Source organism: Ochotona curzoniae, unplaced genomic scaffold, assembly GCF_017591425.1.
Source record: "Ochotona curzoniae isolate NIBS_2020 unplaced genomic scaffold, NIBS_Ocur_1.0 scaffold_3208, whole genome shotgun sequence".
In the NCBI taxonomy this organism is placed as follows: Eukaryota; Metazoa; Chordata; class Mammalia; order Lagomorpha; family Ochotonidae; genus Ochotona; species Ochotona curzoniae.
Genome location: NW_024467106.1, coordinates 45902206 through 45918152, shown reverse-complemented (window position 1 = coordinate 45918152; position 15947 = coordinate 45902206). Strand labels below are relative to the sequence as shown.

At 42.3% G+C, this 15947-nt stretch overlaps 1 protein-coding gene across 4 annotated transcripts in view; it reads right to left on the bottom strand.

Annotated features, from left to right (window-relative positions):
* PSIP1 (PC4 and SFRS1 interacting protein 1) overlaps positions 1 to 15947 on the bottom strand; it is a 42893-nt gene that overhangs the window by 12662 nt on the left and 14284 nt on the right. For all 4 annotated transcript variants that reach the window (XM_040963572.1, XM_040963571.1, XM_040963570.1 and 1 more), the window contains exons 3-5: positions 9738 to 9876; positions 7017 to 7121; positions 5358 to 5420 (exon numbers count right to left, since the gene is read on the bottom strand). In XM_040963572.1, the coding sequence (XP_040819506.1) occupies positions 5358 to 5420; positions 7017 to 7121; positions 9738 to 9876 (307 nt within the window). The remainder of the gene's footprint in view (positions 1 to 5357; positions 5421 to 7016; positions 7122 to 9737; positions 9877 to 15947) is intronic.

The following is a 15947-nucleotide window of genomic DNA, read 5'->3' as shown; positions in this document are numbered from 1 at the left end:
AGATCTTTGTTTTTAGCAATTAAGATCATCACAGCAACATCTTCAGACCTGGGTTGAAACACTAGTAAATCAGTTTTAAAAATCATTTGTAAATATAAAACCAATATATATATTTTAATTGTTTATTTAAAAGGCAGAGACACAAATCTTTCATCTGCTGCTTCATTCCCCAAATAACCTGAAATAGACTGGTCAGGTCAAGCCCAGGAACACAGTCCACAGCTCCTGTGTGGGTGGCAGGAATGCAATGACCTGGACAGCCACTGCTTGTCTGCACAGCCTGGATTAGCAGAAGCTAGAGTCAGGGGCCAACCAGCACTGAATGCAGGGCCTCTGATTCAGGACATGAGAGTAATAATTTCTAGGCCAAACAGCTACCACCAGGGCTAAGAACATGGAGAAGGAGGGATGGGAGAGGCGAAGAGGAAGGAGGGTAACCTCCCACCCACTGGTACACTCCCCAAATGGCTGCAACAGCCAGAGCTGGGACAGGCCACAGGCGGGAGCCAGGATCTCCACATGGGGGTACAATCTCAAGCATTTGGATCAATACCTTCCCAGGATGCAGTAACAGGAAGCCAAGCTAGGAAAGAAAATCCTGAACTCAAATCCATTCTTCTTGAGCCAGTGTTGTAACAGCAGTTGAAGCCTCCACATACAGTGCCAGCATCTCGTATGTATGCCGACTGAAGTCTCAGTTGTTCCACTTCAGATCCAGCTCCCTGTTTATGTACCTGGGAGGACAGTGGAACAGGGCCGAAGGATCTGGGCCCCAGTACATACATGAGAGGCCCAGAAGCTCCTGGCTCTGGCTTGGCTCAGCCCTGGGCTGTTGGGGTCATTTTGGGAATGAACCAATAGATAGATCAATCTGATACTTCTGTTTTTTAAATAAATACACCTTAATTCAGTATTTGGAATATTATGCAATTAGGCTGTAACAAGACACACATTGTTATTTCTAGTTTAGTAACTTTATCAGTACATACAAGTTTCACTTTGAACTCAGACTGGTATCTGATGCACTCCATAAAGCATTTTTCAGAAAGAGGGACTGACTATAGCAGAGAATCAAGAATCCTTTGTGAGCTATAATGTTCCTGGATACGTTACTGTACAACTGTACTGAACAACTGTTCCAAAGAGAATGGATGAATTCATGTTACTAATTTATGAATTACAAGGGAGCAAAGGTGAAGAACCACCATAAGGGACACAGACAGGAGGCAGTAGTAGATGCCAACTCTAGGGAGTGAAGAACCTGGAGAGCAGAGAACAGAAGGACCACCAAGAGCTGCTGTCCCACATCCTGACTGCTGAAAATTCAGCCTTAACTGTATCAAGAAAACTAAAGCATTCAGAAATCCGGTCTCATTGGTTAAAAAATTAAAATCAACAATCTGGATCTGCTAACTTCATGTCCGAAACCTGTAAAATATCATGTACTGATTATGAGTGATCAATAAACTAATATTATCATTTAAATAAAGTACTACTTTGAACAGCGGCAACAAAAAAGTGGAATAGGAGAGTCAGATTTGAACAAAAAACTTATCCATTTCTTGTTTGTGAAATGTGATTACTAGTTTTATAAATATAATAATGTATATTCAAAGTACTATCAGGTAACCCTTGAATTGCTCTCAGCAAAATCTATAAAAACTGCTTCTGGAACATTAGCTTAGGCTGTCTTTTCAGAATTTTAAGAACCTACACTTGAACCAACCCTGCCCCAACCCTTACTCAGCAGGGATCCAGGCACCTGTGTTTACACAAAGCTCCACAGATATCCAAGGTTGAAAACAGCTTTAAGAGCTCATTTCGGGCCCGGCACTGTGGCCTAGCGGCTAAAGTCCTCACCTTGAAAGCACCAGGATCCCATATGAGCACCAGTTCTAATCCTGGCAGCTCCACTTCCCAACCAGCTCCCTGCTTGTGGCCTGGGAAAGCAGTTGAGGACGGCCCAATGCTTTGTGACCCTGCACCTGCATGGGAGACCTGGAGGAAGTTCCTGGTACCTGGCTTCGGATTGGCACAGCACCAGCCGTTGCTCTCACATGGGGAGTGAATCATCAGAGGGAAGATCTTCCTCTCTATCTCTCTTCCTCTCTGTATATCTGACTTTCTAATAAAAATAAATAAATCTTAAAAAAAAAAAAAAGAGCTCTTTTCTGGGTCTAGCACAATAGCAATAGCGATAGCCTAGCATCTAAGTCCTCGCCTTGAACACACTGGGATCCCACATGGGCACCAGTTCTAATCCGAGTAGCCCCACTTCCCATCCTGCTCCCTGCTTGTGGCCTGGGAAAGCAGTCGAAGACAGCCCAAGGTATTGGGTTCCTGCACCCGTATGGAAGACCTGGAAGATGCTCCAGACTCCTGGCTTAGGATCAGCTCAGCTCCAGCCACTGCAGCCGCTTAGGGAGTGAACCATCGGAGGGAAGATCTTCCTCTCTGTCTTTCCTCCTTTCTGTATATATGCCTTTCCAATAAAAATAAATAAATGCAAAGAAATCTGGGGGGAAAAAGAGCTCTTTTCTGATTAAGGTGTACAGAAGACAGCCATTCTGTAAAATTCAATTCAAACTAACGTGGTCTTCGGGACAAGAAAACCTCTTCACTTACACTTCCTGCTTGTGGAAATAAGACATAAAAGAATTAGAAGCAGAACAGAAATGGAGACACCAGTCAGAGATAGTAAGATTAACAACAATAAACAAAATACATTAATTTAGGCAAATAGTAAACTCTACTGAACCGTGTACTCCTAATAAAGCAAAGATTATGAAACGAAAACATACAAATATCTAAAGTCTTAAATAAAAATACTTGACTACATATTCACTTCTTCCATATTCTAGAGGATCTTGCTGAGGCCTGGAAGCCTCTGTCTCCCCACATTCTAGCTGTTTCCCCCATCACACTGAAAGCTGTCCTCCAACAGAAATGTCAGAGGACCGCTATTCCTATGCATTCTGCTGCAGTCCCACAAATCCACAAGAGGATCACTACCGTTCTCTTACATTATTATTCCTAGCAGCTGGGCCCTAATGGGAGACACACTATATCTAACAGGCATTCACTGCATATGCTCTTCCATTGGACTCTCAAAGCCATTCATTACACCCTTTAATCAGGTCCCGAGTAACCCTGCCCCCTACCTACAGGGGCGAGGGAAGAGAAGCCAGTCAGAAGAATTCCCAGAGTCCCAACTCTCTTTGTAACCCTGAGTCTCCTCCAGCCTTCCTTGCAACATGAGAAAGGCTGCACCAAGACCCTCGAGTGTGTCCTTCCTTCTCTCATTCAGCACACACCAATAACTCTGACTCTTTCCACGTCTTTACTCTCTCCTACTTTTATAAACAGAAAAGCGTTAAGATAAAGGAACTCATGTTTCATGTTTTAGCACTTCCCCTTGCCCACACAAACATGCTAAATGGCCACAGCTGCAGTCTTTCCCTTCACGTTTCAACAGCATGGTGTGTGTAACTTCACCACAACACATTCTGTCCGACATACTTCTCTGGCTTCTGTTCTCAATCCTGACTGGCACGCCTTTCCCATCCCTGGCTCCTGCTCACCCTCCTCCTGGGCCTGCCCACCTCACACCCCACCCAGGCTCTCTGCTGTATTCCCTCAGGATTTTGATTTATCCCTTTTTATCAGCATACTCCTCTTTGGCTTCACTCATCTTTATACTAGGGATCGCTTCGTCAACATCTTTTCTCCCTTTGGTTCCAAAGGAGTCCAGTCCCAGACACTTGGCTTCCTCCTCCACAAGGTTGATTCCAGACTAACTTCTCCATCCCCAGGATCGCGTCTGGTCAAGCCACATTAGACCACGCCCCTCTCCCTTTACTTCCATCAGCCATCAACTTAACCACCAGCGCTCTCCCCTCTCCTGCACTACTGGAAAACCCGATCCTCCACTCTCAAGTCAATACCTTCCAGAGGTTCTCTCCACCTCATTGGTTGTCAACTATCTTCACTGTTGTAGCTTTCATGCTTCACATATTTGTCTCAATAGAAATCACTTTTCAAGAAAACATAGCCCATGTCATCTCTATTTGCTGCTCAATGCCATGCCTGACCCCAAACAGGAAGTACTAAAATTCTGAAGTTTTCATGGAGTCAGTCTTGCAGCCCCAATCCAATCGCTGTCATCCAATTGCTTTTAAAATGGCACAGGGCTGGTGCTGTGCTACAGAGGCTGAAGTCACCACCCGCCATGCTGGCATCCAATCTGCAGAACTGGATCAAGTCCTGGCTATTCCACTCTACCCTCGCTCCCACCTTTTTCTACCTAGAAAGACAGTGGGAGATGGCTCAGAGATCTGGATGCCATTTAAGACATCTGTGTTCCTTATGGGCACATGGGGCTCACTCCATTCCTGCAGCTGCTCCTGACTCAGTCTGCCTGGGGAATGCGCATCACGGGAGGCAATGCTGACGACTCAGGATCTGGTCCCAAAGAAACGGCAGGCATTTCAGGGGTGAACCAGTGCACAGGCTCTCTCTGCCTTTCAAATAATTTTTATGAAGTAGTCTCATTGAAAAGATACATAAAACAAATTAAAGGGAGGCATCTAATTTTAAAACAACCGATTCCTACATTTGTATATTTCAGTTCTTCATGATCATACATTTCACACCTCAAAGATTATGGTCTGGTAATACTGACATTCATTACAAAAAAGGCCTGAATTTTATGTATGCGTCCATTTATACAAATAGCCTCACCAGTCTCCCCCTCCTTTATCTGCCTGACAAAATCTTGCCTCTATTTTAAAATCTTGTTAAAATGATCCCTTTTCTGCCCAAACATAATCCACAAAGGATACAAAACCACTCTATTTTTTGAATTCCACTTCCTTATGAGATGCTGAAGTCACGATTTTATTTGTATGTTGGTACATAACAGAGGCATTACCAGGATGGAAACAGGTGTGGGCAGAGGCTCACACAGGGAACGAAGGACACTCACATTACTGAAAAGCACAGCAGCCATCTGGTCCCACACTGACATCACACAGTGATGCCACAAACACCGTAACAGTCAACACTGACACAGTATTTATCCAGGTTTAGAAAGCAGATCTATAAACATTTTACATGTGTTCATATCACTTCATTTTTCAACTGTTAAGCATGTATTACTATCTATTTTACAAGGAACACGGAGGAAGAGTCTCTGAGAAACACAAACAGTTCTGCTAACTAAAAACCATAATCTTTAAAAAAGTAAATGGTTTAGAGTAAAGGTGAAGTTAAGTAAAGTTTCATTGTCCTGATTATTCTTTAATGCTAATAAAAATCAAAATTCAAGTAAGGACCCTGTGGTTAATCATTGAAAGTACCTTTCTCTTTCTCCCTCTCCTAGCAGCTTTGGGAGTGGTCATGTCAGTCCCTTTTGTCACATCCTGAAAAACAAAAATAAATACCAATAATACTAGATCAATTATTCCAAGTTTTGAGGGAGACTTTTTAAAACTGACATTCGCAAGCATGTTTTACCAAAAGCACTGGGGTAATTGCTTTGCTTCTCTGACCTGGGAAATCGTAAACATTTAAAGTCTTGGCATTTCCATAATCAGCTACAAGGCTACTAGGTTTAAAGACAATTCAGTACAATGCTCTTTCTAACATATTTATCCATAGCAGCTGTCTAAGATGGGGAGATGTAGGCCCAGCAGACTCGATTAAGCACCTGCGATCACCAAATCCCAGAAGAGTGCTTGTTCGAGTCCTGGCTGCTCCACTTCTGACCCAGCTCCCTGCTAATGTGTCTGGGAAAGCAGCAGCAGATGGCTCAAGTGCATGGGGCCCAGCCATCTATGCGGGAGACCCAGAGGGAGTGCAGCCTCCTTCTTCAGCCTCACTCAGCCCTGATTCACTCCCTAACTGGTGCAAAGGTCAGGGTTATCTCTTGTCTTTCTCTGCTACTCCACCTTTCAAATAAACATAAAACTTTAAATTTAAACACAGGTACTTGTATAGTACAGTGGTTACGGCATTAGCCTGACATCTGCCTCCAACACTAGGGTGTCTGGGTTCCAGGCCCAGCTCTGCATGTTTCAGGCTGCCTGCTAATGTGGGCAGCAGATAATGGCTCCAGCACCTGGGAGGCAGAGGCAAAGTTCAGGCTCCCAGCAGCCGCACAGCCGAGCCCCAACAACTGCGGGCATTTGAGAGCGAGTCAGCAGGTGGAGTCTCTCAAACATAAAACTTAATAATATTCCTAACAGTAATCCACCCCATAGTAGGACCTCATGTTTTAGTTATTGATTTATCTGAAAGGCAAGTAAGGAGGGAGTAAGGTGAAGAAAGAGAGAGATCTTCATTCTCTGTTTCACACCTAAATGACAGCAACACAGAACTCCACATCATCTTCCATGTGGGGTCAGGGGTCCAAGCGTTTGGGCCACCTCCTGCTGTTTTCCCAGGAACATTAGCATATTAGCAGGGAGTGACTTTAGAAGCGAAACAGCCAGGACTTGAACCTGCACACAATTGGAATGCTGGTATTGCAGGTAGGTGACTTATCCCATGATACTGGCCCAAAGGCTCACGTTTTAAACTTTATAATTTCAAACACAACACCCATGCCTTGATGTGAACTTTAAGTACTTCCTCATTCATTTTCGATGTCCTTTAAAGCAGCAGCAGATATTTAGCCTCATGGTTGATACATGCACATCCTGTTTCTGAGTAAACTCACCTGGCTCCCAGGCTCTGGCTCCTCTGTCCTGTTTCTACCCCAAAAAGCCCAAAAGATGGCAGTGATGGGTCAAATGATGTGGTTTCTGCCACCCACAAAGACAACCTGTAATCCCAGCTGCAGGTTCCAACTCAGGACTGGCCCTGGTCAGTGCAGGAGTTCGGGGAATCCATCAGCAAACTGTACTTGCTGTCTATACACTTCTCAAATAACTAAAAAACATGACCAGAGTCAACTCACTTCACAAGTTCTTCCTTGTGGCAAAATGGGTTTAGAGGGAAAGAGAAAGAACACATACCTCATTACTGGCTTTTTCGTCATGATCAGTATCTTCCTTTGAAACACTGGTTTCTTTTTCTTCAGCTTCAACATCGGATGAGGCATTTGACTGTTTAGCCGATGCCTGTAAGACAGCAACTCAATCAATTTTCACAAACTTATACTTCAACTCTAAAATTTTCTAATCATAAAAGACTGTTCACAAGTTACAGAAGTACCCCAATTTCTATTCCACAGGACACTGTGAATATGTATAATTTAAAAATAATTTTAAGTGCTGCTATTTAAATCATAAAGGATTGTATTCCTGTACAAAGTGTAAGACTTGGACTTTCTGCCTAAAACCCAGTTCATTTAAAACCCAAACATAATGATTCTCATAACAGCTACTAAGTCGAGCAATCATCGCTAATTTTTTAAAAAGATTTATTTTTATTGAAATGGCAGATTTACAGAGGAGAGAAAAGATCTATTCCCTGAGTCACTGCCCAAGGTGCCACAACAACTGGAGCTGACCTAATCTGAAGCAAGACACCAGGAGCTTCTTCTGGGTCTCCCACGCGGGTACAGGTTCCCAAGGCTTTGGCCTATCCTCCTCTGCTTTCCCAGGCCAAAAGCAGGGAGCTGGATGGGAAGCAGGGCAGCCAGGACACAACCCAGTCCCCCATATGGGATCCCGGCACTTGCAAGGTGAGGATTTAGCAATGGAGCCATCAAACTGGGCCCGATCAATGCTAAATTTTAAAAAGTACCTTAAGTTATGGGTAGATGCTTAAATTTCGGAGTTCTACTCTTTATTTCTTTCTTTTCAAATATGCCATTCTTAATGTTTTTCTAAGATTTACCTATCTTTATTGGAAAGGCAGATCAGATTTACAGAGAGGGAGAGAAAGAAAGATCTTCCATCCACTGATTCATTCCCAAAATGGCCACAAGAGCAGAGCTGAGCTGAGCCAAAGAACATGTTCCATTTAGACTGATGGCCTCCCTTTACATTGTCAAGGCCACCATGGGAAATAGCATCCACTTAGCACATAGTTAGTATCTATTCTTCATGTGTACTTGAAATAGCATTTTTTATACCTGGAAGTGAAATGACCATCTGTGGCATTTACTGATAAGGACAAAGGCAGTAAAAGGCATGCAACCGCACCCTTAGAGGATCCAAGATTTGATATTCCAGGAAAAAGAGCCATCTCAACAGCTTCCACAGGTGAGAAAAACACAACCCTTAGGAAGAACTTACAAAAGTTACAGAAATCCCTTCTGTGACTCTGTCTTTCAAATAAAAATCTTAAAAAAAAAAAAAAGTTAGAAGTTGTGTGGCCAGTACATTAGCTCAACTGACTAATCCTCCACCTGCAGCACCAGCATCCTACATGGGTACAGGCTCATGTCCCAGCTGCTCCACTTCCAATCCACCTCCCTATTCATGGCCTAGGAAAGCAGCAGAGGATGTACCCACATGGGGGACGCAAATGGGAGACCCAGAAGAAGCTCCTGGTTCCCAGCTTCAAATTAGTGCAGCTCTGGCCAGTGCAGTCATCTGGGGAGTGAAATCAGCATTTGGAAGACCCTCTCTCTGTAAAATAAAAATAAAAAACCCTCTCTCTGTAAAAATCTAACTTTCAAATACATGAATTTCTAATACAGAATTTCCTATTGGCCACTACCTCTTTCTTTAGGTAGCTCATTCTCTCTAGCTTCTGAACACTCAAGTCTTAATAAAAGTATTTATAATGATGATAAAAGAAAAACCAACAGGCTATCTTTATCAAGATCTCTTCTCACAGCTCCCTGGTCCTATTCTAAAACCTTGGTAGTTTAAGTCAAGAGTTCTGGGACAGAACTCAAGTGTGCCAACTGACATAGATTAAAACTGTTAGTAAACACCAGAAGACAGAAAGATAAACAGTAACTTTTGCAGTGTAGAAAAAAAATGATGCAAACTGTTTTTTTTTTTTGTTTGTACAAACAAATCACTCCATGAAGAACTTAAGTGTCACATACACATGAACAAAACCTCCAGACACACAAATATAGAGCAAGTCTAACTCTGCCACTGTTCATGTGGTATATATAATTTGCACAATTTTGATAAGTACTTCTGTACACTGAACTTAACCTATATGAGGTTCAGACTACGCACTGAAAAATTAAAATAAGAAAACTGAAGCACATGCCTTACAAATTACAAACCCTGAATATGAGTTAAGGTGGCGAGCACTGTGCACACAGTTTTAAATTCAGCAATATACAGAACAGGAGTCTGATCTGGATTCATTCTCCCACATTCCCTAACACAGGGTGTGGGTCGTGGAGCTGTCCTGCTCCCAGGTTCCTGTCGGCACACACTCTGGGATGCCAACAGTGTTGCTCAGAAAGGTGGTCCCTGCACACTTTGGGAGACCTAGAGTGAGCTCCTGGCTCCAGTGCAGCCCAGGCACCTGCGGGCCTTTGGGGAAGGACCCAGCACAAGGGAGCTCACTTTGTCCCTCCGTGATGTGCTAAGTAGTAAATGCTCAATCAGTAAGTACATTAACTGACTGTTCCTGGTTCTGCTTTAAACTGTTTAGCCATGTAAGTAATAAATTTATCAATCATCTACATACGTATAAAAGGTCAAGGTTCAACCCCACAAGTAAAAACACAATTTAACCTGAGTTTGCTCTAAAGTTAGGGTAGTGAGTATTTTGTAACATAAAAAATACAATACTAAATTTTATGTAATATGACTCACCTGTTGACTTGAAAATTTCACTTTGGGATTGTTATCTATTTCCCATAAACCTTCATTAAAACCTTTTCGTTTGTTTGGTTTGCCATACTTTTCCTTATTCTCCGAGTATGGAAAAATATCCTTTGGTCCTAAAAAAGCACTGGAAAGAGAGATGGATTTAAATGCATAGCAATTGCAAATAAATAATAAACTACTGCACAGCACTACGACATAATCTACTTATTAAATTCTTAATCTAAATTATATTGCAAATCCTATATAAATGGTAATGGCTTCTTAAATTCAGTAATAAGCTCATAGATGCATAATCCTACTTAAAAAAGAAGAAAAATGTCAGTGTATTTAAGCCAATGAGCTACATATTTTAAAAGGTTAAAATCATAAACATATTTTTTTAAAAATGTATTTTATTTTTATTGGAAAGTCAGATTTTACAGAGCAAAGGAGAGATAAACTTCCATCTGCTGGTCCACTCCCCAGGTGGCTGCAACAGCTGGAGATTCCCTGGGTTTCCCGTGCAGGTGCAGGTTCCGGTTCCAAGGCTTTAAGCCATCTTACTGTTCCCAGGCAACAAGCAAGGAGGGGGATGGAAAGTGGAGCAGCTGGGACACAAACTGGCACCCAAATGGGATTCTACTGTATGCAACGCTAAGATTTAGCCATTGAGCCATCACGCCAGGCCCAAAACCATAAATAAGAACACAATAAAAACATAAAACTAAAAAGCTTTGACAAAAAGTACTAACCAACACTTTAAAAAAATTATTTATTTTTATTGGAAAGCAAGGCAGATACACAAAGAGGAGAGACAGAGAGGAAGATCTTCCCTCCAATGGTTCACTCCCCAAGTGACCACAATGGCTGGAGCTGAACGGATCCAAAGCCAGGAACCTGGAGCCTCTTCCGGGTCTCCCATGTGGGTATAGGTTCCCAAGGCCTTGGGCTGTCTTCGACTGCTTTCCCAGGCCACAAAAGCAAGCTGGATGGGAAGCAGGGCTGCCGGGATCCATAGGTGACCCCGGCGCATTCAACAATGACTTCAACCAATAGACATCGTGTCAGTGTCCTAACCAATACTTTAAAAAAAAATTGTTTTTATTGGAAATGCAGGTTTACAGAAAGAAGTAGAGACAGAAACATCATCAATCCACTGATTCACTCCCCAAATGGCCGCAGTGGCTGGTGGGAAGTGAAATAGCTGGGAAACGAACTGGTGTCCTTATGGGATCCCAGCGCTTGCAAAAAGAGGTTTAGCCAATTGAGCCTTTGTGCCGGGTAAACAACCCTTTTAACTGCACCCAAATATACTTTTATTTCAGAACAAATCAGTTACTATACAATTTATAAAACTGCTAATAAGGTATACTAGATCTGTTGTTAAAATGTTACCATGGCAAAACTGGAAGAGTCCACAATGTTACCCAGCATCTGTTGGCACTGTTGTAAACAAACAAGGACAAGATTCTTGCCAAGAGAATAAATGTGTGTACTGAGCTTATTAAACACTAAGAGTCCAGATAGTTTCCTGAAATGAGTGAAGGAAATTAATCAGTAAAAGAAAGGAGCCAAAGAGAAAGGCACAGCTGGGTTCTGCTAAAGCGCCAGCCCACTCCACCCAGAGAAGCCCACTTCATCAGAAACAACAGGAAGGAACCGGAGCTGCCGGAGCCCATCCCCTATGAATTCATGGCACAACAAGTGAAAGAAAAAAGACATCTAGACTCTTAAAAACAAAGATGGATGTGCTAGAATCTATTTTATTCAATGAATTAATCAGACAAATGCTATACCTACCCAACTCATTTATACATAAACACACTATTATTCACAGCAGTTATTTTTTAAGTCATCATAAACATTAAATTACTGAATATTAAACCACTGTTCCTGAAGAAAAAAATACATTATTAGGATCTTTAATCAACATATGACCTTATTTTATTGTATTTCTGTTTGCAATTATCTTTTGTATTATTAAGTGTGGACTGCTAACGGATTAACACTGAACTCAGAAATCAGCCAGTTATGGAGCACACACTCTTCTCTGAAGGCGTATCATTGCTATTTTGTACTCTACAGCATTATAGCACTACATCTGGCAGCTGGGTTAAGTGGCGAGATAAATATTAAAATGCAAAAACCTAGAACTAAGGCATTAAGTAGACTGCAAAATGAACACTTGTTTATAACATAAGAACTTGGACAAGAAAGCAAAGCTTTTCCATCTGAATGAGAAACGTGTGCATCAGTCATCTCAGATTGTTTTGTTACTCCATGCATTCCCCTGAATGTTCAGAGATGCTACAACAACACTTCTGGAATGCTAAATTTTATCTGCAAAAACTCAATGTACAAATAATAATAATCAACTAAGTCACCCACATATACTTGCATTTCCTTAGGTTACTTCTTTTTTAAAAAGGCGGATTGTTTTTGAGTTTTCAGCTGACAGTTTCAATGTATACTATGAAGCAAAAGGAAAACTGGATGCTCCTTAAAGTTAGTACAATTAGATATATATTACACACACACAGAGCATATATGTATAAATCCTTACAAGTTGAAATTCTCTTAAGAAATCAGGTGCCTACTGACTAGCTCACTCTAGCTAGAATATTCTAAAATGATATAAAATAAAATTTCCAGTCAATGGAAACTTAGGGATAGATGACTGGCCTAGCAGTTAAGACATCCAGATATATCTGAGGTCTGCACCTAAGTTACTTCCCTCCCCAATGTAGCTTCCTGCTGAAGCACCCCAGGAAGAGGGCCCAGCACCTGAGCTAAATTCTTGCCTTCCATGTGCGAGGATCCCATATGGGTGCTAGTTTGTAACCTGGATGCTCCACTTCCCATCCAGCTCCCTGCTTGTGGCCCAAGGCAGCAGAGGATGGCCCAAGGCCTTGGAACCTTGCACCCACATGGGACACCCTTAAGGAGCTCCAGTCTTCAGATGGGCTCAGCTCCAACCATTGCAGCCACTTGGGGAATGAGCCAACAGGTGGAGAATCTATGTCTTTGTCTCCTCTCAGTAGAAGAATCTGCCTTTCCAATCACAATAAATAAATTGAAAAAAAAAAAAAAAAAAAAGAGCACCCTGGTTGAAAGCAGGTGATGGATGGTTCAAAGTGCTTGAGTCTGCCATTCAGAGGGACCCGGACGGAATTCCTAGCCCCCTTAGCTTCCACCTGCCCGCTCTGCTACTGCAGGCTTTGGAAATTAAACTGTGGGTGGAAACTTCACGTGTGCATGCATGAGCCTCTGAATGAATAAAAATTGTATAACACTACATTTCGAGCTCTACTGAATATACTGAGGTACAAGAGCTGTATTATTTGTTCTAGAAGTCAGGGACACTCAACGTGTCCTCTTATTTTAACTGCACCACAATTTCAAAATAACATACACAATATGCTCAAAATAAAACATACTAATAAACTTCATTCATGAAGAAATTTACCTTGGGATCAAACTGAAATTGTCACCTCATTTCAAAAAGAAATTCAGGTTTTTATTAGGCATCTCAACTCTTAAACAAGAAAAACATATATATTTATAATTAAAATAGTACATTTTTTCCTATAAAATCAATTTCAAATCTTAAGTGTGTATCTGCAGTTAAACCGCCATTAAAAATATAACTCTAGGGGTCAATGTTTTGGCACAGCTGGCAAAAACACTGTTGGAATGCTAAATTCCCATATCAGAATTCTTCACTCAAGTTCCAGCCACTCCACACTCCCGACCCAGCATGCAGCACACAGATGAAGGCCCACGTGCTCGTGTCCCTGCCATCCACCCGGGAGACCTGGGCGGAGTCTCTGGCTCCTGCTCCGGCCTGGCCTAGTCTGCAGCTACTGTGTTTGGGATGAATTAATGGATGAACGGAACAGAACTGTATGTGCATCTCCCTGCCTGTCACTTTGCCTTTCAAATAAAAGAAATCTTAGTATATGCACGCATATGTATACTTATATGTATATATATGTAAGTATGTATTTCTAGTTGGAACCAATGTAATACAAATCTTCACTACTGAAACCTCATTAAAACAGAAGGCTTATCTTAAAGCATAAACAGACAACAGCAGTCCAGGTGCGATAGCCTAGCAGCTGAAATCCTTGCCTTGAATGTGTCAGGATTCTATATGGGCGCTGGTTCTAATCTCAAAGCCGCATCCAGCTTCCTGCTTGTGGCCTGGGAAAGCAATTGAGGACAGTCCAAAGCCTTGGAATCTGTACTTGTGTGGGAGACCTGAAGAGGCTCCTAGCTCCTGGCTTCAGATTAGGGCAGCTCTGTCCATTGCAACCACTTGGGAAGTGAATCAAAGGACAGAAGATCTTCCTCACCATCTCTCTTCCAATTTGTATATCTGACTTTCCAATAAAAATTTAAAAATAAATCTTTAAATTAAAAAAAGGGGCCTGGCACGGTAGCCTAGTGGCTAAAGTCCTCGCCTTGCATGCGCCGGGATCCCATACGGGTGCTGGTTCATATCCCAGTGTCCCAGCTTCCCATCCAGCTCCCTGCTTGTGGCCTGGAAAAGCGGTCGAGGACAGCCAAAGCCTTGGGACCCTGCACCCGTGTGGGAGAGCCAGAGGAGGCTCCTGGCTTCCAACTGGCTCAGCTCCAGCTGTTGCGGTTGCTTGGGGAGTGAACCAGCAGATGGAAGAACTTCCTCTTTGCCTCTCCTCTTCTATGTATATCTGGTTTTCCAATAAAAATAAATTTTAACAAGTTAAAAAATACATTAAAATTTAAAATTTAAATTTAAATTTAAAAAAGAGAAAACAGACAACAGCAAGCCAAACAGCAGAGCATCTGAGTATAGAGGTTGAATCCTGCGCCCGAGGGAGTCCCATGCCCCCCGCGACAGCCGACACGCCCCAAAGGCCACAGCACTGACAGCACCGACTCCAGAAAACAGGAAGAGACCTTAAAAACACCAAATTATAGAAAAATACCTCAAATGTCACGTATTTAGACATGATTCCAAATGTAAAAACCACTGAAAGGAGAATCACCTATCATAACAGTGTATCAAGGACTGAGGGGATTATCCCTAAACACTTCATCTCTAAACGGGCACTATTTATGGAGTACAAAAATCACTGTGCAAAGCACAAAGGGAAACAGTCAATGGGAAGCTTATCATTATTTCATGACCTTTAAAAATCATCAAAACACTAAACACTACTACCGATAATTATCAACTGCAACAAAGTGAAACAATAAAAGAGTAAAGTGCAGTTCAAAACACATTAGGAACATTGAGATAAATTTCTTGAGAGTCGTTTCAATAGGGCTTGCCTTCTATAACTTCTCATTTGGAACAAGAGTACGTTCTATACCTTGGAGAATTGCAATATTCCCAAGTGTGCATCAGCTTACAACACTTAATTTTCTGTATATTCTTTTCATATTTTAAACCATTTACTTGAAATGCAGAGAGAGCGCAAGCTCTTTTTGCTCTCCGAAGCCTGCAACAACCCAGTCTGCACCAGACTGAGTGCAGGATGCACCAGCCCAGCTGTTTGACTCTTCACCTGCTGTGTGCCTTAGCAGGAAGTTGGGGACCAGCAGCAGAGGCAGGACTCACTGCCAGGCCGCACGCAGGCGCTGAGGCACACACTCGCCCTTCTTGGGACTGTGTGTGTGCTGCGCTAGGAACATCACCCTTCCCGCAAGGCTTGGCCCTGGTGGTTTCAGTGAAGACTGCTTGCCCTCCACTGCTTTGAGACATTCTACGTCTCTCCAACTGAGCACATCTCACACGTCACCTGTTTCTGTAAAACCCACTAATATGTAATTCAAGTTCTCATGTTACTACTACTGTTCTTTTATGTTTTTTTTTTTTGGTTTTGGTTTTTTTTTTTGCTTTGCTGCACTTACTGCTTTGTCAGCTAACTCCTTCTTCTTTCATTTGTTAAGATGAAACATGAGTGTATCACTAGAGAACGAGGCTGGCTGGCTGTTTTGAGAAAAAAAGTGCTGGGTCACCACCAATCACCAAAACTTTAGAAATGACAATAAGCATCATTTTCGGAAGAGAGAGGGCAGTGGGGTGAGGATGGAAAGCAGAGTTACAGAGAAAAGGGAAGAACAATCTTTCATCCGCTGGTTAATTCCCCAAATGGCTGCCAACAGTGGATTCAGAGCCAGGAGCCAGGAGTTTCTTTCAGGTATCCCATGAGTCAGAGGCCTAAGGAT